Below are 24,007 nucleotides of genomic sequence, written 5' to 3'. Positions count from 1 at the left end.
AAGCACGTTCCATCCAACCGCGGAACATGCAAGCGAGTGGGGCCCCGTTTTACAACAATGTCAGGCGTAAGCAAATTGTGATCTGCCCGCTATCTCATGGCATTCCATGGCGACGCGCAAGTGACATTAGTGGCATGCAGGGTTACTACGCTAGACGCATGTTGGCAAGAGCGACCAGCCAAGGCCCACGAAGGAAGGCACGAAAAGCCAAGCTGCCCATTTCATGCAGGTAGGAAACTTGGCGCTGAGGCTTTTTAACCCACGTCGAATGAATCTCGCCAGTTAATCAAATTGTTGATGAAATTCACTCTTCACGAAAACGACTTCCATCATTCAACAGCAATCACCTGCCGTACTTCGATACGTCAACATTCGGGTGAATTCAGTATGTCTCTCTCGCTATCGATTGAGATTGCCAAGGCACGACATCGAAGGTTCATTTCATCGCCCCTAGCATCTATGCGGGATGAGGTGTCGCTAGTTGGCTCTATTGGACAATGGCTTCGAATTGGCGTCTGAGGGAACCCTTGTCGTGCATATGGAAGGAAGCTCCTGACCAATGCCAGCCACGGCCCAACCGCAGATCTCAAGCCACACGGGATGGCGCGGGTGTAGGTTGCTGCCATCGTAGCCGATCCATGTTCGGGGGGGACGTCCTCCCCCGACCTCCCCGTCCGACATTTCCTAATACATGCAACCTCTCAGGACGTTCCTACTCTATGTTATCCGTCAGACACCAACAATGTCTTTCAAAAGGGCAGGTACCTTGAATTATAAAGGTGCAAGTAGCCGACGCGGCAGTGATGATCATTCGGAGCACCGAACGGGGTGCGCCTTTGATGTGATAGTCTCATCGGCTGGATGTTGGCTGCCCCTGGGGCCTGCATGGGAGCTTGACAACCCTTGTAGCTCACTGGCGTCCTTTCGTTGCTCTTTCCAGTTAGCTACGGGGTCTCAATTCCAAAGATCTGGGCGATGAAAGCTCACAATCTCTGTCTGAGCTTAGGCTTTACCTGAATCAGCAAGCTTCATAGTACCTGCGTCAATGGCGTCGACTTAGCATCACAACAGGAGCATGTTCAAATGGATTCCGAGGGGTTTCGCTGCGGCCATTCTGGCGGGTGACAACTGCACCGGCAATGCGTCGAGCGGGATATCAGAGAGCCATTATCTTGACTTCTCGTCAAGCGAATGGCTTTTGAATGCTCCTTTCCCTTCGATGTCATCAATGATTGCTGTCTTACTCTACCCTTCGTTTTCTGTGCTGTCATATCAAAAGAACGATCAAGATGGTCTGGATCAACAATGGTACGCCTGAGCTCGACCGCGTATCACAATACCAAACCATTTTGAGCGTCTGTATTTCTCTGTCCATCCTGACGACGACTATCGTATCGCTCCGTGCCTTCGCCAGAGCTCGCATTCTCAAAGTACTAGGAATCGACGACTATGTGACCTTCTTCTCCGGCGTAAATTGTACCTACCCATCCCACACAGCAGAGGTACTAATTGTCGCACAACTCAGATCTGTGCAATCATATATAGCGGTCTGTGCATTGGACAATCAAAATGGGGTCTTGGGCTGGACATCAAGCTACGCCCGAAGCAAAACATTGACGACTACTCTACGGTAAGCACCTTACCTCATCTCTCCACGCTGCTGCCAATAAGCTGAACACACAACACCTCAGATCAACTTCGCTGGCCGTCCATTCTACATGTTTGGTATCCTCGGGTTCAAAGTTGCTCTGTGCTTCGCCTACCTTCGCATCATGAAATCCAGCTCCTACAACTTCTACCGCGCGCTCACCTGGTCTGTGATGATAGCCTGCATCATTGGCCACGTTGCGGGTACCCTCGTTCTAATCTTCCAATGCAAGCCAGTTCAGAAGTCATGGCGACCGCGCACACCTGGCAAGTGTATGCCCAACGATGCCACATTTTACGGGCTTGCAGCGGTCACGATCTTCTTTGACGTCGTGATCTTCTTCTTGCCCATTCCGTTACTACTGAGACTCAATATCAGTATGAAGAAGAAGCTCGCGCTTGTCTGCGTATTTTTGCTAGGGCTGCTCACGACTGTCTGCTCTGTCTTGAGGATGGTGCAGATCGAGACGATTGCGAGGACGGGGAACTCGACCATGCTGGTCTTGTGGGGCGTCATCGAGTTGAACATTGGAGTAAGTTGCCTTCCCTTACCTTGCCGCTTTGCCTGACCTTTTCCACTTCTCCTCTGAGTCGGTCCATACTACGACCTACTCAGCAGCTACTGACAACCCTCCCCTCCTAGATCATACTCACCTGCATCCCAACACTGGGTCCCTTATTCCCCTACTTCCGCGGCACATCCATCGAGCGCACGCCCTCCAAACCCTCTGCATATCACCTCTCGGCCATCGGCTCACGCACTCCCCAACGACCCCTCCGAACCTCTCATATCTCCTCAAACGAGAAATACGGTGAGCGCACACATGGCACACGGTTCTCCAACGCCGGCATCAACGACCTCAGTGAGAGTAGCAGCGAGGATATGGTTAGGCTGAAAGATAATCCCGCGGGCGCGGGCGAAGGGATTGTGAAGAAGACATTTATCAGGATTAGTGTTGATAATGATGGGGATGTGGAGAGGCAGTCTGGTGATGGGGCAAACGTTGCGAGGGCGTGGTAGGCACGGTCTCGGGTACAGTGTACGGGTAGAAGGTGCGCGGTGTTTCGGTTTCGATAGAATAGATGGCTGGAAGGTATGGTAGAAGGGTAATGTTCGACTATTGGGACGACTTCATGGGCTACGACGCCCGAGACCTTACGCCTGCTGCTGCGCGGAGGCTTACTACTATCATTTCGACTAGGCTTGCAACGAATTCATGACTTCCACATCATTCGCAACGGATATAACTTCGCTTTCTTCCCTAAGTTGTACCGATGGCCGAGTGGTCCATTATTATTATTTAGATTCGATCGTGGCTGGTGGACTGCCTAAGAAATAAGGGATGCTTCTAGGGAAGGCCCCCGGGCTTGGCCGCCTATTTCGACCAGCCGAGCTCCCTAGGGCAGCAGGATTCGAAGCCGCTACTTTCGAGCCCTCGGCCTTCTTCGCAGTCTTTAAGATGCATTCTCCGCCGCTATTGCATTTCCTTAGTAGTCGAGATAATCCTTCTTTTCTCATAGAACGGTCTTTTTCTCGATAGGCTGCCTCGTGCAAGAGAGCTGCCCCTCATGCTAACGAGTAGTCTCATTGGTCAATTAGACGCGCTGTGCATTAGATTTGCTGACGAGCTGAGGGGGCTGTGCCAGCGAGGAAACTTTTTGAAATCAGGCTTCTAAGAGAAGTACATCTAAGACAATGCGACTTTTGAAGAGGTGGACAATGTTAGGTATTTTCTTTAATGGATCTAACCAAGAGGAGCGGCTGCCAGTCATTTGAGCGCCGAGCTACTTGCATTATGCCTTGACATTACGAATCAAGTTTTGATACCTGCGAAGACTTGATCATCGAGCATGGCGGAGGTATTAGGGGCCGTTTCCAGTATCACGACACTGATTGAGGTTTCGTTCAAAGTATCAAGATATCTCTTAGCCGTCAAGGATGGGCAGAAGGATCGGGATAGGGTCCGACAAGAGATTTCCATGATCACTGGCATGCTATCTTTTTTGAAGGATCAAGTGGCCGCGTCGAATGAAGATCCTGAGATATTTGCCACCTTGCAGACGCTCGTCGCGCCTCAAGGGCCTCTAGACCAGTTTGCCGACTTATTGAAGCGATTAGAATCAAAGCTGGTTGTGGGAGGAGGCGCCAAGAAAATTGGTAAATCATTCTTGTGGCCATTTCGGAAGGAAGAGGTGAAAAATATTCTTGCAAGCCTCGAGAGGCAAAAGGCATTCTTTGATCTAGCACAGCAGAACGATCATATTCGTCTTTCTCAGGCTATCAGATATGATGTTGCAGATATGAAGCAAAGAATGTCAGGTATCGACGAGAAGCTATCGCAATTGATGCTGGGTAAGCCTTGCACTGACAAAATGGCATGCTCAAGTTTTTAAGCGGTCTAGATCAACGAGCCGGTCATGAAGTCCAAAACACTCAACATGATACTCGGAGAAAGTCAGAAATATTTGATTGGCTCTCACCTTTGAATTTTTGGAATCAACAGCTTGACCTGTCCGCAAAGTGCGAAGTAGGCACCGGTGAATGGCTTCTGAAGCTCAAAGAATTCAATCAATGGGTAAACAGCTTAGGCGAAGTTTTGCATTGTTGGGGGATTCCTGGCGCTGGAAAAACATTTCTTGCTTCCAAGATCGTCCATCATTTACAAGAGCGGGAACAAAGCCACGTCGCATTCGCTATTGCATTCATCTACTGCAATTATCAGGAGAGCCATACTCAGACTCTGCAAAATTTGGTAGGCAGCATCGTTGAACAGATTGTACGAAGCCTAGGCCACGTCCCGCAAGGCCTTGACTCCCTATACAGTAAACACGTCAAGGATAGGACAAGGCCATCGCAAAACGAGCTTTAGCAATTGATCTATCACATCTGCAGTCAAAACTATCGAATCTATCTGATTATAGATGCCCTTGACGAATATCAGGACTCGCCTGGTATCGTCGAGATGCTGAGCCGTTTGCAACAATCTACTAGTATCAACATACTCATCACATCTAGACCTGTCATCTCAATTGAGCAGCGCCTAGAAAACGTCAGGAAGGTAGAGATCCGTGCGCACAACGACGATCTGAAGTTGTACATTTCTAATCGAATACCAACGCTGCATTGCATAAGATCAAGACCAGAACTACAAGCTCTAGTCGCGGATGAAATTATACATGCAGCTGATGGAATGTAAGGATTGAATCACCACGTTAGTCTAGGCTAAAACTCTCTGCAGGTTTCTACTCGCTCGTCTGCATTTTGATTCCTTGCTGGACAGAGCTAGCCCCAAAGCCATTAAGAACGCCCTTGAGAAGGTCCCAAAAGGGTCGAACGCCCTACCGTTCGTCTATAATAGTAAAATGGACCGGATAAATAATCAGACTTCATACTCCCGCGACCAGGCTATCAAAGTGCTCTCGTGGCTTTTCTTTGCCTTAAGGCCATTATCCATAAGCGAACTAGAAGCAGCACTCGCAATTGAAATCGGTTCAGAGGAGTTTGACAAAGACAACATCACAAATATTGACCACCTGACCAGTCTATGCAAGGGATTTGCAACTATTGATCGAGAGAGCGAAATTGTTCGTTTCTCACACTATACTGTTCGGGAATTTTTCGATTCTACACATGAGAAGCATCTACCTAAAGCGCAAGCCTACATTGCAAAGACTTGTCTCACTTGTATCTCTTGCATAAACTTTCAACAACGTCCACGGCGCGGCTCTGATTCCAAGTTGGAAAACTACGCTTTGCGTAATTGGGGTGAGCATGCCAGACATGCACAGAGCGAGCTTGAGAGTCTTGCCTTGACATTCTTTGGCAAGGAAAATAACGTGAAGGTAATCTTCAGCATGATTCAATATTCATTGGGAGATAGGTATTGGAGCTCGATGATTCCTGATCCTGAGCTTGCTAGCATTTACATGTGTGCTTATTTTGACTTGGATGTGTTAGCCAAGCGACTGATTGAGGAGGGCGCAAATCCACATGTCGGAAAAACTTTTTCGAGAAGCCCACTAGCTTGGGCAATCAGAGAAGACAATATCAATATCATACCACTGCTGATGGAATTTTCATGTGGTCCTCGATCAAATGTAAGCCAGAAACTGACGGGTCATCCCGAAAGACAATGGACATGTGACGAAGACGGAGACGGATTGTTGCATTATGCCATCAAAGCAGGCTCTACAGAAGCCGTCAAGGTTCTTCTGGAACATGACAATGTAGATATCAATGCTCAAAACCATAAGGGGAATACACCGCTTGCATTGGCGGCTGCATTTGGTCTATTTGGTATCGTCCGACTCCTCTTGGCTCGCGGTGATGTTGACTTGAATTTAAGAAATAAGTGCGGTAGCACAGCATTGTAGCCTTGCGGCAGCACACGGGCAAGAAACGATCGGAGAATTACTGCTAGGTCCTCACGAGCTGGATATCAATGGCGTTGGTTATTCTGGATACACAGGGTCACATTCTGGACCCTTGTCAATCCGCGGAGAATATTTACGGACATTGCAAGTCCTTTTGGAGCGCGAAAGCATTGATATCAACGGGAAACATAGTGGAGGACAGACAGCATTGATATTTGCTGTTAGGACCGGAATCGTCCAAGTAGTGGAGTCTCTGTTGTCGCGACATGATATTGACGTAAATGGCAAAGACGATGCAGGCGCGACAGCACTTACTTACGCTTCTCAGGCCGGACATAGCAGAATGGTGCGATTACTTCTACACCAGCCGGGCATCAAGCCAGATTCCCAAGACTTTGTCGGTCGAACTCCGCTCAGCTATGCAGTCAGCTATGGATGGAAAAGTGTGGTTAGCTACTTTCTATCTCGCAGCGATATCGAACCAAATCTAAGGCTTAGGAACGGCCGGACGCCGCTATTGCTAGCGGTCGTTGAAGGTGGTAGTAGATACGGCCAAGGGCGTTATGCAAGATCGGGGAAGTATGTGAAAGAGGAAGGGGAGACAAGGGATTTCACCGAGGAAGAAAACTCAAGATTAAGTTACGACATCCTAAAGCTTCTTCTTCAGCACCCAACAGTAGATCCTCTGGCTTGTGACGATAAAAATATGGGTGCTCTACAATATGCGGTTATGAAGGGTAACAAAGATCACCTGAGGTTGCTTCTCACTCATGAGAAAGTCCACTCATACCTTTGTGGCATTGTCAAAAGTGATGGGTATGTTTATTCAGACGATTTGGGGTCATTGTCTGGACACCAGGTCCGGATCAAGAAGTTTGACATCACAAGTGAAAACATGGAGTGTTGTGAGGCATAGACACCGTTTCTCACAAACCCAATATGTGAGAAGTAGTCACTGGAGGTTGATACCCATAACAGCATAATCGATACGGAAAATTACTATGCTCATACGAGCCGTTCGAGATCTCGCGGCAGCAGCAATCTCCAAATTGAAAATTGTCGCTCTTCATCGCCCTTAATTGGGTATGGAATCCACTCTTACCTGAACGTTATTGCATCTTTCCGTTGAACAAAACACAACGTTTGAGCGGCATGCAACACATCGTACTTCAATCGTATAATAGGCAGCATTAAAACACCTAACAAGCCATCCCACAAGTTACCCATGTGTAATGTAAGAAGCAAAGCTTCCATTCCCTGCGAATTTCTCGTGCGCAATCGCGACCTTAGCCCGGAGGTTGAGTCTGCCGCAGAGCCACCAGGAGGTTTGATCGACCGCCACTCTTTCCTTTATCACCAGAATGAGAAATGCTGGACCCTTGGCAACTTTCGTCAGATGCCGACGAAGTGCCAAAAATGCCCCATGAGCAGCCCAACTAAGAGGGGGCAGCGCCTCCGATTGGGCGCCACCTGACCGCAGCGAATGTGGCTGTGCCTCGAAGAAAAATTTCCAATTTTGATCAGCCTTCCATCTCAATCATCTCTTTCTTCAGCGATCGATCTTGTCACAATTAAGTCGTACTGCTCAACTTGGGCTCCTAGGCTATTATGGAGCCACTTGCAGCAATCGGCTTGGCCGCCAACGTTGTCCAGTTCTTGGATTTTGCTCGAGGCCTAGTCTCTGAGGCATTCGAAATTTACCAAGCTGTCGACGGAGCGACTTCTTCGAACGCTCTTTTGGAACGTGTTACTGAGGATCTTATTCAGATTTGCAACGGTCTAGATTCGACAGCCCATGAACGCGATGGTGGCTTCAGCAATAAGGCTGAAGCTCAGCTTGTGCCTCTGGTGAAGGTAAGACTCAGAATTCGGTCATTGTATTCAGCGCGCACGTCTCCTCTGGGTCTATCCTCGCATGTCTTAAAGCATTCCTGCATGAGATCCGTAACACTACCTCTGAGTGTACGAGCAGGCTTTACTAATGTCATGTTTCGGGCAGGCATGTAGTAAAGTAGGGCACGATTTCCTGGCAGCACTTCAAAAACTCAAGGTTCAGGGCAGTCGAAAGAAGTGGGCCAGCTTTCGACAGGCCCTGAGGTGTGTGTGGAGTGCGAAAGAAATCCAAAGATACCAGAAGCAACTAGAAGCATATAGATCTGAGATTGCCGCGCATATCCTTACCATATTGAAGTATGGCGTGCATGCCCTATTTTCTAAACGCACTTGCTGACGGAAACTCTCTCTTGATATTAGAGAACAACAAGATCAGATTCTGAAGGAGCAGCTGGGAGTGACGGCCAAAGTTGATGGCGTCGCCAATATATTGGACCGTCTTGCTGAAAGTCACCGTCGTCTGGAGATAGCTTCCGTAAATCAGTCTGCCACGTTGAGGAAAGAAATTACTAGCTCCTTACGAGAGGTGGTGAAAGAACATGGCAAGAACCCAGGCGGCGAGACGGAATGCATGGCGTTCCAACTTCCGTCAACCCTCCAGGGAAATCTGCGGCAATTGGCAACAACGAGTACTGTTTTGCAGAGGCAGATTGAAATTATTGAGAGCCTGAAATTTCCAGGAATGAATGATCGAGAAGACAACATTAAGATAGCGCACCCCGGAACTTTCACTTGGTTACTTGAAGATGAGACAGAAGACTACGACAATGACATTGATGAGCAGTCCAAAATACTTGACTGGCTTAGGACCGGGTCTGGCATCTTTTGGATCAGTGGTAAAGCAGGATCTGGCAAGTCAACATTGATGAAGTTCTTCCACAACCACGATAAGACTTATTCTACCCTTAAAGATTGGGCCGGTGACACACGCTTGCTTGTTGCCAGCTTTTTTTTCTGGAATGCTGGAAACACAATGCAGAAGAGTCAATATGGTCTTCTCCAAACGCTTCTTTACCACATCTTGAAGCAAGCCCCAGAGCTGATTGCGTCTATTTGCCCGACTCGCTGGCAGGAAAAGTCAAGCAGCTCTTGGAAACAGAACGAAATCACTGCGACTTTTACTAGGCTCAAGGAGCAGCACATAGACTTTGCTCGCTTCTGCTTTTTCATTGATGGTCTTGATGAGTATGAAGGTGACGATGATGACATCATCAGCACTCTGGATGAACTCACCTCTTCGAAAGCAATCAAGATATGTTGCTCTAGTCGGCCTTGGAACGTCTTTGAACGCGCCTATGGGCACAAAGACAAAGTCAAAATCAAGCTCCAGGACCTGACTCGTGACGACATCTCACGCTTTGTTGAAGAACAGCTTGCTGAGGGAAGGCAAACATTGAGCCTCAAGGTGCATCAGGAATCATACCAAAACCTTGTGGACGAAATAGTCGATAGTAGTGACGGAGTATTTCTGTGGGTCTTTCTCGTCGTAAGATCACTTCGCCGTGGAATGACAAATCTCGATACCCCTGTCGAGCTACAGAGCCGTCTACGTGAGCTACCCACGGAATTGGAGGCTTTCTTCCAGCATATACTCGACAAAACAGACAAAGTCTATCACCAGCAAGCTGCCCGTCTATATCAAATCTGCCTAGTGGCTCGATGCCAAATTTCGGCCCTCGACGTCAGTTGTTTCGCTGAGCAGGATCCGTTTTTCGGGTTAAGTGACAGACTGCTGGCACTCAATTCTTCTGAACTCTCAGGTTTGAGTAACGAAACTGTTGTAAGAGTCAAGGCTCGATGTCAGGATCTGCTAGAATTCACAAGCGCCAACTTGCAGTTTCTTCATCGGACCGTCAAAGATTTCTTAGAAACCAATGATATTTCAACACAACTAAAATCAAGAGCTGGGGCGAACTTCAATCCTCATAACTTTCTCTGCAACTCAATGCTCTTGCAGATAAGGTTGAAGGCTCGTCTTTCAAATCCAACAGCTATTCACTCTGCGTCATTTACCACGAAGCTTCGCTCATTCGGCCAACATGCGCGCAATTTAGATGACAATAACGAGCTGAATTTGACCCTCTTGACAGAGCTCGCTAAATCTGGTAAAGAATTCTCGCGAAAATTACCCACCGAAGCAGGATGGGGCACATGGCTTCCTTCTCATTCTCTTTTGGAAGAATCTAGTTTTCACGGATGGTATCACGAAGGTTGGCTTGCTGATGTGTTGGCTCATGACGGTGTTCGGAATTATCTTTCGCAAGGTATTGGTGGAACCATTGATATCGTCAGCCTAGAGGGAAAAGATGTTAAGAAGACTCCCCTCAACATCGCATTAAATCATATGAAAGGTCAGAACAGGAACAGGGAGGTCTTTCGCCTTCTAGACGAAGGCGCTGACCCAAACGAGGAAGATCATGGGGGTATTTCTGAATGGCGACGCTACATCATGTCAAAAAGCTCAAAGTCAGATGCATGTCCAGACAAGTGCAAACACAAGGAGTGCGAAACATCAGAGTGCGAAATTATCGAAGCACTTCTTCTCCATGGAGCTGATCCAAGTCTGGCTGGTGAAAAAAAGCGTTATTTTCAGATCTTGAAAGATATGTCATCGAAGGATGTTAGAGACTTAGAAAAGATCCGGATGAGTCTTCTGCCCTCGGTGGATGATCAGCAACAACTGGTAGACAGTCAGCAGAGAAGGCCATCTACCCACAAAAGAAAATCCCAAAATGGCCCATACCTGCCGTCTAAGCTGAATGACCGAGACACGAGAAAGAAACAAAGACGTGCTTAGATGCTATTGCTTTGTCGCGGCCGCCACGCCTAGCCTGCATCGAACAATGTCTTGTTCAAGGTATGGACCAGCGACAAGAAGAGTCGCTGGTAACATTCAGGTCTGTTCAAAACAGGTCGCACAATACCTTTTGGAGCACGACGTTTCTGAAACAATGATTGAATGGATCGCGACACCGAGTGTTCCCCTGTGGACCGAGCTTTTGAAATAGCTATGGCTTGCGGGAAGCGTAGGTGAAGATCTCAATTACACTACATGCTCTGACAACGTCGCCAAGGCAGCATCTATGTTCTCGAGAGTGAGGTACTCTCTTCCTGATGATAAATATTGTTTTCGACAGATTGAATTTGTGATAAAGCTCTGGTGGCAGTCTAGGCTCGCGTTGTATCTGTCGCTTGAGTCCACATTTCGTATGTGATGACCACAGAATCATACCGACGAAACCGTCCAACGAAGTCGAGCACCAAATTGGCTCGTAATGAGAATTGCTGTTGTTTACGTGTACAGACAAGAATCGGCAGGCAACCAACAATGAATTTTGTCACTGAAGATGCGACAGGCGCATAGCTCGGGGCAAAGTGCCTGCTGCGGGTTATTTGGGCGTGGAACCGTGTGTTGTACGTCACACGGCCCGTCTTTTAGGAGGTTTCATCAAATGACGCTTTATTGTTTATGGGAGGTTGACGGCTGGTGACAGTGTGTCCAACAGAATCATGTCGTTTTCTCCTTATACACAGCTCAATGTTTCAACAACATGCTACGCCTCGAATTTCTGAGAAAGGCACTCTGTTGCAACAGCGGAAGACGTGGAGGTTGAGCTTCAATAGAAGACTTCAAGTTCGCTGGGCCTGAAGATATATCACCGAAGCGACTAAAATTCTACGACTTTACAAAGCTTAGCCAGTACGAGAGTAGCGACCTACTTCATTCGAACATCCCGGTCTGCAGTATCTCTTGTTCATTGTCAAGCATAATGAAATCTGGTCTCGTTATGTCAGCTTGTCTCTTTGCTATAGATATCAATGCAAAAAGATCGCCCAATCAAGTTAACAATCTAGCTAAGCGAGTCATGCAAGTGAGTAGAGCACATCGGACTCAAACTCCTTGAATTGACATACCCCAAAGCGCATCGATTGTGAAGACGCAGCCTTCCCAGTCCTTCCGGGCGCGAGCGGACAAACCATCAACCACTTGATGGCAGTGAATTTCTTGGGAAACTTCCAAGGAATGTGCGAGGACCCCTTCGACGGCTTAGGCTACTATTGTGATGGCGACGGCCATATCCTACCGGCAGTCCCTAACACACTCCTTTACCAGAACCCGGTCACAGAGCCGTACAAGATTGCTTGCCTGGCTAAGTGCGTCTGCGCTCCTGATTACGAGTGGGACCCCGACTTTGGGACAGATAGAAGAGCTTGTGATAGCGACGATGATGCACAGCCAGTGCCTGGTGGAACGCAGCCTGGTGCCGCGCAGTCGCCCTGTGTATCGCCTTCCGCACCTGCCTCGCCCTCGCCTTCGTGGGGTACGCAGAACTTCTTTGATGGGGGTATCACGAGTGATGGAGATATGTATGGCTTTCCGGGAAATGACGACTGTAGTCGAGTAGTAGGCTTCTTAGCAACTTCGACGCTGGGCTATGGCCATAATCGCTGGCAGTACGCCGAGTTTCTTGATGTAGGTACAGCGTCATCGGGGAATCCTGATGAAGAGGTCCGCTTGCCGTACTCGTACACTCATGGTCAGGAATGCAAGAACCTTCGAAATGAATAGTGGACTAAGTTTAGCTAGGAACCTGTACTGTCACGCTGATGATGGAGAACCCTGTTCAAGGTTCTTATCACACACCAGATCGTGTTGTTGCTGCCTGGACAACCTTGAGTCACAGAGCAGAAGCAATCCGTCAACGCTGTGTATCGCCTTTCGGCGTCGGAGGGTGGGGACGTATTGGTAAGTTCCTTCTTCACCACGGTCAACCCTATCTCCTCCCTTCAGCAATCTGTCTCCAAGATCAAACAACAAACCAACCCATCCATACCCTAACTAATGTCCCCCCAGGCGAAGGCAGCAACGAAGGCAACCACGAGATCTACCCCCTCGCCATAACCCTCTCAGGCCCCAACTCCAAATTCTCCAACTTCCTCTCCATAAACTACGCCTGCGCGACCGACTACTCCGGCAACGACATCTGCAACCCCACATCCCCCGCACCCGACCACAAACCCAACCCCCCACCCTCCGACTCCGACAAAATCCTCGAAGGCTCCTCCTGCGGCGCCGACACAGACTGCACCTCCGCAAACCTCGCCAAAAACAACCTAATCTGCGCCCTCGAAATCGACGCGCCCATGATATCGCCCGCGTTCAAAAGCGCAGTGTGCACGTACATTCCCAACGTCGCGGCGATGATCGCAGCAGGCACATTAATGGCGAAAGAGTTTGTGGGAAGGAGGAGGTTGCTTGATGATGCGAATGGGACGATTAGTGCGTTGAAGACGCCCACCTCGCCGGGGATAGGGGTCCTTGAGGGGCTTTATTGTCCGTGTAATTGCACGTATTGTTCGAGTGGGTGCTGTATGAGTGCGACGAAGCTGGTTTTTGATGAGGGTTTGGGTGTCGGGAGCGCGGTGGGGGTGGGGAACGGGACGGGGGTGAATGTGGCGAGGGAGATGACGGCGCCGAATGCGAGTGTTTGCTGCGATGAGGCGACGGGGGCGTGGAGGAATGATACCGTCTTGAGGGATCAGGCGGGGAAGTGGCGGGCTTGTAAGGAGGTGGGGGAGGGTGGTTCGAGTATCAATTTCTGAATGGGTGAGAGGAATGGGGTTATGAGCGTGAGCGTGGGTGGGGGTGGAGAACGTCTGGGGATGAAAAGACAGCTACTGTGTATGGCGTGCGCATGTCCGAGATACGTCCTCTTCTCATCTTCGAACACAGCACGATCCGGACGGAACCTTAAGGAGCGATGAGATAAGAGCATGAAAGTGGTGCGAACGCTTCGTGAATGCATCTCTATATATATTCATCAACAAGCACATTGCCAGAACGCTCATCTATGACCCAAACGCCAAAAAAGCAGGCTGGCAGAGACATCATCCTATACAAGCCTACTACTGTTCAGTCTCCCCTCCCTTCCCTCATCCATCTCATTCGATTCCCCCGATAAATCTGATCCCTCAAGCAGCACTCTCCATACTCCGTCTCAAAAACGCCGCAACCTCACTCGCCTTCTCCCTCCTCTCCATCATACTGAAATGATTCGCGCCCTGCACGACCTCAATTCTACAATTCTCCTCCCCACCCAGCAAGCCAGCGTAACCATTCGTGCTGAAATCCGAGCGCTGCTCCAGCAACCATCTCATCTCCCTGCCATCCTTCCCCGCCGTATTCGTATATCCCTCGGGCTTCCTCCCTTCCGTATCCTTCAGCACCCCATCAGCCGCCCAGATGAAATGCGCTTTCGGCACGCTCTGCCCCTGCCCCTGCGAGAACGGTACTGCTTTCGCGGAATATTTGTCCAAAGCCTGCGTGAAGGAGAGGAAATGCTTGATCAGCCAATCCGGGGGCGAGCCGCCGCCGAAGAGGCCGACGGATTTGAAGAAATCGTAGAGGGAAGCTGGGAGGGCGTCGATGCCGATGGGGAAGGGCGAGTCGATGAAGATGAGGCGTTCAACTTTGTCGCCTTGAGAGGTGAGTGTCTGGGCGGCGTCGTAGGCGCAGATTCCGCCTGCGGACCAGCCGCCGAGATTGTATGGGCCTGTTGGCTGGCGCCGCTTTATTTCTGTCAGGTAGGGCGCTGTGAGTCCTTCGAGGGAACAGGTTAGTTGCTCAGGGGTTTTCATGAAGGGACAATTTAGGCCGTAGATTGCGATGGTAGAGGAGGCGGCGGGCATGGAGGTGTAGGAGGTTGCGGAGCCGGAGCCGTCGGGGAAGAGCCAGAGGGTTTGGGTGGCGGTTTGGGGGTTTCCTGATAAGAGGATGGACGATGATTTAGGCGTATTTGTGGTGGCTGGCGCGGAGGGCGGGGTGGAGACGACTTGAGGTGCAGGAGCAGGAGGAGCGACTATCTTCTCTCCTTTCGGAGCGAGGCCTAGGGTGTCAGCGATTTTGTGGAGAGTGCTGTTGTCGGTGAAGAAGGTGTCGGATATTTCGACCTGGGGGAGGTCTTCTCGCATACGGCCTGTGATTGTGAGGATCATGAGGGAGTCCATGCCCAGCTCGCCAAAGTCGGCATCGTGAGTGAGTTCGCCTATGTCAACACCGGTTTCTTCAATGATTATTTCTTTTATCATGGACATTGTCTTGTCGGCTGGTCCGTCTTCCGTGTTCTCACTGTCTGGAGTCGTAAGACCTGAGTCGTTGGCTAACTCTTGTCCGTCATCTGAGGAGCCGATGGCCGGCGTAGATGGTGCAGTCGACTGGGCTGCGGTGGAAGCGCCGCTGTGGGTTTTCGAGAAGTATGTTTTGAAGTGACCCACGCTAGGGCATTCTGTGAAGATAGAAGACTCGGTGTCAATGTTCAGCTGCTCCTTGAATCTTCCCGAGATCGTCAAGGAAAGCAGTGAATCTACGCCAATGTCGTTGAATTCGGTCTCATCTGAAAGCTCTTCCCGAGAAATGCCAATCTCTTCCGCAAGGATATTCATAGCTTGGTCAAGCACTGGAGGACCTGCAGGAGGCGATGGAGAGAGATCGACTTTCTTTGGCGCTTGCACAGCCTTCTTTGGTGCAACTTTGGGGGGTGAAGCAGTCGATCTGGCACCATTCGCAGGCGGCAGAACACTATCTAAGATACGGCGTGGAATACCTTGGAATTTGATACCCTTGTAAAGGCCGACAATCTTGGCTTCGTTGAATATGAATCTAAGTAGATGCTTTTAGTCTCGTATAAATGGAAGTGGGAAGGGTCATACATACACATCACCAATGAAAGTGCTATCATCGAAAGGTTGCATTTTCACATATGTCTGGTAAGTCGTCGAGGAATCGAAATGCCGGATATCAGCAAACTTGACAGACTCCCATCCATGATTGATGTAAGCTGTCTTCTTGAGATCAACAGCATCATTGCCGTTCATGACAAATCCAGACAAATGTCCTAGAGAATCAAGCCAATACGGGGAGAATAAGAAATTTTCTTGTTCCTCATAAGTCTGAAACTTGACATGCGCCGTACCTTCAAGCTCCTTGCTATCCAGAATGACGTCCTCGAAACCACGGAATGCAGGGGCATACTCGACCATTGAGCTAAAGACACGGTAAGCCATGCCTCGCTTCATGAGGTTAGTATTTCCTGTGTCAACATCTTCACGTAAGCGCGTGAGTTGAGGTTGAATCAGATAAGCAGCACGCTGCCATTCTGCTTGCCATGTGTGGCCATCGCCGTATCGTAAGGCACAGGATGCGTGGTCCGTTGTCTTCTTGCCGTCCGTGTTGACGCTGAATATTTCGACTCTCCCTGCATTCATGAACCAGTCGACTTTGGCAACTGCACGAACGAGCTGCGTGCTTTGGTCTTTGCTGGCAATGAGTGGCTTCACAACCGACATATCCGCGATATCTAGCGAGCTATTACGGCTATTGGGGTTGTAGCGGTGGACAAGATAATCGCCAATGGTCAAGGCAATATCAGCCCAAACAGTCTGCAAAGCTCATCAGTGGACTGCCAATATGGAGAGTGAACGAACAGCAAACTCACCGATGGACAGAGAGCCGCTCCGTTAACCTTGTGCCCTTGCAATACCTGATACAGTGCGTCGTCCGCAATATCCGACTCAATCGTAATGGAAGCCCCCTTGTCGTCCCCCGACTCCTCAACGACTTTCTGAACAGAGGTTGTAGACAATGTTGGCTTGCTTGGATTTTCTGTGCCCATGATGGCAGGTTGCGCATCGCCTTTGTACAAGCACCAATCGTTCGCATATTGAATCCAATGGTTCTTGAGGTCCCAACTGTACGAGGGCAGCTGTAAGACCTCATGATATTGTTCATGGTCGCGATGATATTCATTCCAGTTAATCTCACTGCCCAAGGCATGAAGCGTGGAAAGAGTGCCCAAAATGAGCTTCCAAGTATCCTCTTTGCGACGCAGAGATGGTAATGCTGTGAACTTAGCTCCGAATGTCGACTTGATCATGCCTGAGCACACTGTGTGAGGCCCAATTTCTATCGAGATATCCGAGTCGTTGATAAGATGAGCTTCCTTGGCTGCATAGAGACCGCCAAGGAAGTTGACGGCTTCTCTGCAATGTCTTGCAAGATATTGCGGACCAAATGTACCAGCTTCAGTGATGACTTTGCCGAGTAAGGGTGAGATAATTGGAACCGAGGGCTTGTTGAAGGTGATACCACGAGCAGATTCTTCAAACTCCTTTAAGATCGGCTCGACTTGAGCAGAGTGGAAGGCAAAAGGCACACGAAGTTTCGTCGCCTTTATACCGGCATTTGAAAGATCCTGAGCAAATGAATCCAAATCTTCATTGGTACCGCTGATCACAGTTTCCTCAGGCCCATTGATGCAGGCAATCTCACAAGGCTGGCCTTCGATGAATGGACTTATGCGAGAAGCAGACGCTTTCACAGCTAGCATGCTGTGCGTGCCAGCCTTGCACTTGTCCACAAGGAGTGTAGCTCTCTTACCACAGAGATAGATAGCGTCAGTAGGGGACAGGACACCGGCAACATTGAGAGCAGCGTACTCTCCCAGACTATGACCAATGACTACGCTCGGATTTACGTCCCATGATATCCAGAGCCTTGCAAGAGCCATCTGCAAACAGGTCATTGCAAGCTGGGAAGTGACTGGAGAAACCTGAGAGATATCGGTTGCTTCTGGACTGCCCTCGATAATTGGTAAAATGCTGGTATACCCTTGATATCTCACAATACAATCAAGTTGCTGCATGTACGACCAGAAGGTGGAGAAACCCTTGTATAATTGCTTCCCCATTCCTAAATACTGCGAGCCTTGACCTGTGAAAGCGAACGCTATATGATTAGGAGCAGCGGGGATAGAGGTGATGCTCTCGTTTGCTGCTTTCTCAAGGCTTGTGGCAATTTGATCGAGGTCAGAGCCACTGACCATGAGGCGATAAGTACTATGCAAACGACGAGCAGTCGTAGTATAAGATAAACTTGCTATAGATAAACGGTTGCTGCTGATGTGTTTGATCAGATTCTGGGCGTTGTTCTGAGCGGCATTGATAGAGCGCCCGGAAACTGCAACAACATGCAGAGGTCGTGGGTTTTTGTCTTCAACCTTTCGGTGGGGAGCGTCTTCTAGCAGTAGAGCTGTGTTGCCACCAGCAGCCGAGAAGTTGTTGAGAAAGGCTCTACGCTTCTTGCCAGCAGGTCGTTCCCACGGAGTTGGCTTGAATGCAATGTGGACATCGCGCTGAGTAAGGTCTTTAGGGAAGTTGTGATTGATCTTGGTTTTGATCCCACAATGTGGGGGGATCATGTTTTCTCTCATCATGAGCATAACTTTAATAAGTCCAGAAACTCCTGAGGCGGCCTCAGCATGCCCAATATTAGCCTTGGCTGAGCCTAGGTGCAGTGAATCCTTGCGAAATTTGGCGTCTGGCGCAAATGTACCAAGACAAGATGACATTTCGACGGCATCGCCGTGCTGTGTACCCGTACCATGCATCTCGATGTAACTAATGTCTTTCGCGTCCACGTTGGTCTGATTGAGTACTTTATCGAAAAGGGAGGCCTGTGCTCCCATATCTGGTCTGGTAATAGAGACAGCTTCTGCAGAATGATTGGTCCCAGCTCCGAGAATCACTCCAAGTATTGGGTCATTATCGGCTTCAGCGTCTTCCAGTCTCTTGAGCAAAACGGAGCCAACAGCATCAGCACGGCAGTATCCATCAGCGCCATCGTCGAAAGTCTTGCAGTTACCTGTCCGTGACAGGAAGTGCCCACGATCTAGACCAGTAAATAGGTCGGGGTTTGTGAGGACGTTCGTACCGCCGGTAAGGGCAGTATCGCAATCACCATGCCAAAGAGCGTTGCAAGCAGTGTGAATAGCTGCAAGACTCGAGGAACAGGCTGTGTCAACATCTATGCTAGGACCCGAGAATTTAAAATGGTAGTTGACGCGTCCAGGAACAAAAGCGCGAATACCACCCGGAATATGGTATGTATCAATGTTTTGAGACGCATTGACCTCTCGCCAATCATCTGAACAGGTACCATAGAACACGCCAACACGATCACGCTGCGAAGATGGTGTTCGATTTGCGACAAAACCAGCTTGCTCTAAAGCTTCGTAAGCAGTAAGCAGAGCCAACCGTTGAGCAGGATCGCATTGAGCAGCTTCCTTAGGCGACATATTGAAAAATCTGGCATCAAAATGACCGGGGTTCGGAATGAAGCACCCATATGATGTTGCCATTGTGTTCTTCTTCTTGCCCGTGGGATCGACATGAGTTTTTACATCGAAACGCTCTGGTGGGACTTCTCGGTGAACATCAAGCCCTTGATAGAGTAAGTCCCAAAACGCCTCAGTAGACTCCGCTTCTGGAAATCTTCCGGATATGCCAAGAATAGCGATCTTTGACTGTTCAGGACGGCCTGTCTTCAATGACTCCCATGGTGGGACAGCGCCGGCAATGGCATTGACTTCGACTGCATTCCCAGCTTGACGGAGTGCAGAGTTGAGGGCTTGGATTGCATTTGTCGCAATGGGAATGAGATTGCATATCGCGTCGGACGACTTTGCTATCTGATCGCAAGCCTGGAAGACCTTCTCGAAATTAAAGGGCTGGAGAAGGATCTCGCGTAGGCAAGCCCGAATGAGCTCGCCAAAGCTGCTATACTGGACGATTTCTCCGGTCGTGCTAGAAATTATTGGAATTTTGGGAACGTAAGTTGTGTAAACATCGCTAGAGCTTTGTGCGAAAATGGCATCGATGTCCTTTTCCTTGTAAAGATGTGGAGCATGATATGGTGAATGTACGGGCACAAATTTTGTTTTTTGAGCGACGAATGGTTGATGTTGCAGCAGCTTTTCAAGTATTTGTGGACCGCCACTCACTGTGACGCTGTTTGCGTTGATGGCACTAACGTATGGCTCTGAGTATTTTGGGACACCCTCTCAGAGGTAAGCAGCTTTCATAAGTCTCCGACGCAGCTACTTACGTTAATTTGCGAAAATTCTCGCAGCGCAGGTGTAGCTGTGCCTTCGTCTATTCCTGAGACGACTACAGACCAGTCATGCTTCGTTGACCTTCTACAGATCCGATCACGCATTTGTAGGGTACGGAGACCGGTCCGAAAGGCGATCAGCACCGTCTCCACTGCAACAGGAATGAGGTCCGAGACAGCATGAGCAGAGCTGATGGCTGCTGCTGCAAGTAGTCCCGTACAAAGGCCACTGAAGTATGAACCGGAAGCCAACGGGTATACTCGTGCTTCTTCGCCATAATAGCTTTCATTATTGTTAGCTTTGTCAAGTGGCATTTACAAAATGGCTTACGCTATGAACGTTGCGATCTGATGGACACAAGTCAATGCTCCTTCGAGGGCGGGATTGTCTTGGATTTTCCTGTACCGCGTCAAGAGGTCAAGAATAGAGCTGAATCGAGGGAATTCGGCCCGCAATAAAGACGGCAATTTCCCAATCTCTTCCCTGACAGCAAAAGTTGCTCTTTTCAAGAACGCTTCCACAAAGATGTTGTCTTTGCGTTGAAATAGCTTGCGTATACCATCATCAAACGGGTTGGTTTGATCTCCAAAGAGGAGGATCTCTTTTGTTTCAGTCATGATGGGAGCGACATGAAACAAAAAGCAGGTATAGCCAAGAAGAGCTAATTACACAAGGGCTGGACCAAGGGCAAAGGGGCTTTTGGCAAGACAAATGGCTGCGAAAAGGGATGCAATGGCTGTGGAAAGGGTGTGACAACGTTAAAATCTACATAATAACATACGAGAGAGCGAAGACGTGAACTTGACCGTTCAGCGAGCGCATAGACACCAACTCGCAGAGCGGTAAAACCTTGGATATGCGCCAAGATTCGGGATTACTTTGCGTGATTCGCTGTCGAAGGTATTCATCGGTGAAGTCGGTGATTACCGAGAAGACTGAGGTTCAGAATAGTAGGCAATCACGCCAATGTTGCTGTCCTCTGTGCCTGCTAAGCCATTTTCAGTGGGGACGATAGAATTACCAGATCCGCTCTGATGTGGCATTTCAACATGATCACGCATTTTCTGGCAGGAAAGATCTGGTCAAGTACCGTACCCAATGTAAAAGGTCTTTCCTCTCTGTCATAGATGCTGCTGGGGTCCTGTGTTCCCGGCGGGCTATTCTCATAGCACGCCACTAGGCTAGGGCTCTTCGGCAGATCGATCAGCTCCTAGCCGTTGGAGCGCCGTCAGAGATGTAAATCGGCTCAAAGTTCCCGCTCGAACATTGAACATGATACGCGGTAGTAATGAGTGGATAAGCTGGTCAGTACCAAGGCTCAGATCGGGCCCTTAAGCTGGATCTGGCAACCTCCGAGCGGTTCATTTATCCGAGCCATGTAGGTACCGTCCTCTGACACTTCATCGACTAGTTCTGGGTGGAATAGAAAGCCTATCACGTGGAAGATGCAAGATGCGAATCGGTTGTTGTTGATTCCCGGCGCGGTCAACGCGTGTAGGCCAAGGGCGCTAGTGATGTCTACACTGGACCAATTGGCTCGCTTGAGCCTTGGCAGAAACTTAGCGTAGCATGATGTCGCTTGCCGATATAAAAATTGTTCGCACCGTTTACGGATAATGACCGGATCTGCAGTTTTGCTGCAGGGTTTGCAAGGGTCATACGGCTGTGCAGGTTTCATTTCTATAGGTCAAAGAAGTCTAGTCGTTCATCTTTTCGCGCTCGTGAAACCCATACTTTACGTTGCAAATGAAGGAGTCAGTACAGTATGCGGAGAACAACTTATCTTTTACCATGTGAGGAGATCCTATGCAAATTGTGAGCCATGGGTAACATTATTCGGGGATGTGATTAGCCTTGCTAGTACCGAAAAGGCAGGTAAAGGCAGGTAGTTAGAGAGCAACCATATATTTAGCATCCTGCAGACAGATTCAAGGGTTTAGAACCGTATATGCCACGAGGAACCCTTCACGCTAACCGTGGTGTAATATTGTTGATATCAGTGCAGCATTTACCTATAAAGGAGTGCTGGGAATCTCAAAAAAGACCTTGGACCAGGGTCCTGGTGGGGCGTGAGTGACATAGGCACAGATAAACCCGTCATTCATTGATGTATAGATCTCTTGTGGACAGGCGATCGCATGCAGCATCAAAGAACATAAGTTCGCTGTCCGTACACTTCCAAAATTGCTCGAAGACTATAATTTTGAGCCCGGACTAGCGGAGCTCCATTCGAGTCTCCTACGTCTTCGTACAAGTCCAAAGCTTGGTCCTTCCCCCACCCTCTTACAGCAGCGATAGGCACTTCTTTTCTCTGAAACTGGCTAATTGTGCTTCGATTCCTGCCATTTTTGAGCTTAATCGTTCTACATTGAGTTCCACAACTGTCCCTGGTCTATGGCAGCGGCTTGCTTGGCACATCGTCTCGGATATATCACATAGCCTGTGAATGAGTGAGGGAATTAAAAGCTAAATTGATCGCTGTAGGATCTGGCTATTCCACCATTGTCCATCCCAATCCCTGACCTGTTGCTCAAGGCTCTCTAGTCATAATGGGTTCGTACGGTGAGCCAGTTCTGACAAATCAAGCTATTTGGAGTCCAGAAGCAAAGGCAGATGTCGTGGCTGGAGAGGCAGAAATATATGAGCCTGGATCTGGAGAGCTGCTAGTCAGGAATGAATGTATATCCTTTGCTCCGGTCGATTTCAAGAACCAGAAGTGGGTCAATCTCAATTCATTGTGACTAGGGGCCTGGCTGATCTGCAGGTTCCTGCTGCACCCGATGAAGTATCCTGGAATCCTCGGTAGTTCGTTCGCGGGAACAGTCATCGAAGTGGGCCCAGATGTGAAAGACTTCGCCCCTGGTGATAAGGTAGCTTGCAATAGACCAGACTATGGGTTTGAGGATAGTCGATATGGAGCTTATCAAAGGTATGCTGTTGCTTCCGTGAGGGAGACCTCAAAGCTGGAGACGAATACCTCTATTGAGGATGGCGCGGCGGTGATTCTCAACCTTGCTGCTGCAGTCGCCGCCATGACGATACATCTCAGGCTTGATCGACCACCTTTGAAAGGCCAAGCGCCGTGGAAAGGGAAGAAGGTCTTGGTTTACGGAGGGTCTTCGAGCTGTGGCGGATATGCTGTCAGATATGCCGTCGATGCAGGTTACGATGTGGTTACCACATCTTCGCCCAAGAACCGAGGTTTCGTACAAACTCTTGGTCCGATTGCCGTATTAAACCACACCGAATCTTCCGACACGATCGTGTCAGCTCTCGAAGCCAACGGTCCATATGATGCCATCTTTGATTCGATCGGTCTCCCCAGCGTCACTAATGTGTTTCTCGACTACTTTGGGGACAAGGGTGGTGAGTATGTTACCCTTCTACCGCCACTCGGAGGGGAGAAGCCGATCCCAAGCAACGTCAATCGGCGGTTTGGGTCATACATTCAAGCACTTGTTGAAGAAGCCAATGAAGAACTTGGTCAGTGGTTCTATGAGCAGTATGTGCCACAAGCGCTAGACTCTGGTAGGATCATTCCAACGCGACAGATCAGGGTAGAAGGGGGTCTGGGCAAAGTGCAAGAGTGCATTAACCGCATGGGTCCAGGGGGTATTAGTGGTCACAAACTGATAATGCCATTGTAGTCAGAACAAAGTATTTCACATGTGCCTTGCAAAGTGTAGATAGTCGAACGTTATTTTCTCCTGTGTCGCCCGATAGTTCAACTAAAGTGAGGGTCCTGCGGTGGTCATGCCCCAACTCGTGTCATCTCACGATTGTTCAGCTTCTCAGGGATTGGAGCATGGCGTATCCTCTGAAGGCTCCTCATATGTACTGCTGTCGGTTGTATGCAACGGGTGTTTGCCTGAGTGCAGCTTTGGCCTCGGTGGCGCAGTTTTCAGCAATGGGCATTTTGAAAGACCATGCGAGCGATTGCGCTAGGCGAATCAAATAATGAATCGCCGGATTCCCGACGCATTCTTCTCGGGAGGTGAGGCTCGAAAGCTGGCTGACTCTTCAGATCTAAGACATGCAGTGCTGTTAACGGCATAGAGTCGTGTGACAAGGCAAGCCTGGTTCGGCCCAGTTGGTCGTTAGTACTAGGCGTTTCAAAGGAAAGTTTCATGTGTGGAGAATGACTG

General features: G+C 49.2%; 7 protein-coding genes across 7 annotated transcripts; 6 read left to right on the top strand and 1 right to left on the bottom strand.

The window, feature by feature from the left end:
* Window positions 1-1,305: 1,305 nt before the first annotated feature.
* Window positions 1,306-2,668, top strand: KY384_007382 (uncharacterized protein; the record flags this gene model as incomplete). The annotated part of the gene is made up of 4 exons (XM_044815873.1): window positions 1,306-1,308; window positions 1,526-1,630; window positions 1,692-2,180; window positions 2,291-2,668. The coding sequence occupies 4 exons, from the start codon at window positions 1,306-1,308 to the stop codon at window positions 2,666-2,668; spliced, it is 975 nt and encodes a 324-aa protein (XP_044667747.1).
* An 830-nt stretch (window positions 2,669-3,498) lies between these two features.
* On the top strand, window positions 3,499-6,937 carry KY384_007381 (uncharacterized protein; the record flags this gene model as incomplete). The annotated part of the gene is made up of 4 exons (XM_044815872.1): window positions 3,499-4,000; window positions 4,570-4,840; window positions 4,887-5,944; window positions 5,994-6,937. 4 exons carry the CDS (start codon window positions 3,499-3,501, stop codon window positions 6,935-6,937), a joined length of 2,775 nt encoding a protein of 924 aa, XP_044667746.1.
* A 692-nt stretch (window positions 6,938-7,629) lies between these two features.
* KY384_007380 (uncharacterized protein) lies at window positions 7,630-10,711 on the top strand (the record flags this gene model as incomplete). Its single annotated transcript, XM_044815871.1, has 2 exons — window positions 7,630-7,875; window positions 8,291-10,711. The coding sequence occupies 2 exons, from the start codon at window positions 7,630-7,632 to the stop codon at window positions 10,709-10,711; spliced, it is 2,667 nt and encodes an 888-aa protein (XP_044667745.1).
* A 991-nt stretch (window positions 10,712-11,702) lies between these two features.
* On the top strand, window positions 11,703-12,484 carry KY384_007379 (uncharacterized protein; the record flags this gene model as incomplete). The annotated part of the gene is made up of 2 exons (XM_044815870.1): window positions 11,703-11,786; window positions 11,837-12,484. 2 exons carry the CDS (start codon window positions 11,703-11,705, stop codon window positions 12,482-12,484), a joined length of 732 nt encoding a protein of 243 aa, XP_044667744.1.
* Window positions 12,485-12,525: 41 nt separating this feature from the next.
* Window positions 12,526-13,518, top strand: KY384_007378 (uncharacterized protein; the record flags this gene model as incomplete). The annotated part of the gene is made up of 1 exon (XM_044815869.1): window positions 12,526-13,518. The coding sequence occupies one exon, from the start codon at window positions 12,526-12,528 to the stop codon at window positions 13,516-13,518; it is 993 nt and encodes a 330-aa protein (XP_044667743.1).
* Window positions 13,519-13,887: 369 nt separating this feature from the next.
* On the bottom strand, window positions 13,888-20,479 carry KY384_007377 (Type I Iterative PKS; the record flags this gene model as incomplete). The annotated part of the gene is made up of 5 exons (XM_044815868.1): window positions 13,888-15,574; window positions 15,629-16,353; window positions 16,410-19,808; window positions 19,856-20,144; window positions 20,193-20,479. The coding sequence occupies 5 exons, from the start codon at window positions 20,477-20,479 to the stop codon at window positions 13,888-13,890; spliced, it is 6,387 nt and encodes a 2,128-aa protein (XP_044667742.1).
* A 2,163-nt stretch (window positions 20,480-22,642) lies between these two features.
* KY384_007376 (putative secondary metabolism biosynthetic enzyme) lies at window positions 22,643-23,509 on the top strand (the record flags this gene model as incomplete). The annotated part of the gene is made up of 1 exon (XM_044815867.1): window positions 22,643-23,509. The coding sequence occupies one exon, from the start codon at window positions 22,643-22,645 to the stop codon at window positions 23,507-23,509; it is 867 nt and encodes a 288-aa protein (XP_044667741.1).
* Window positions 23,510-24,007: the final 498 nt, after the last annotated feature.

Source organism: Bacidia gigantensis, assembly GCF_019456465.1.
Source record: "Bacidia gigantensis strain McMullin 20006 chromosome Unknown contig_255, whole genome shotgun sequence".
Taxonomy (NCBI): domain Eukaryota; kingdom Fungi; phylum Ascomycota; class Lecanoromycetes; order Lecanorales; family Ramalinaceae; genus Bacidia; species Bacidia gigantensis.
This window is presented reverse-complemented; position numbering and strand designations above follow the sequence as displayed.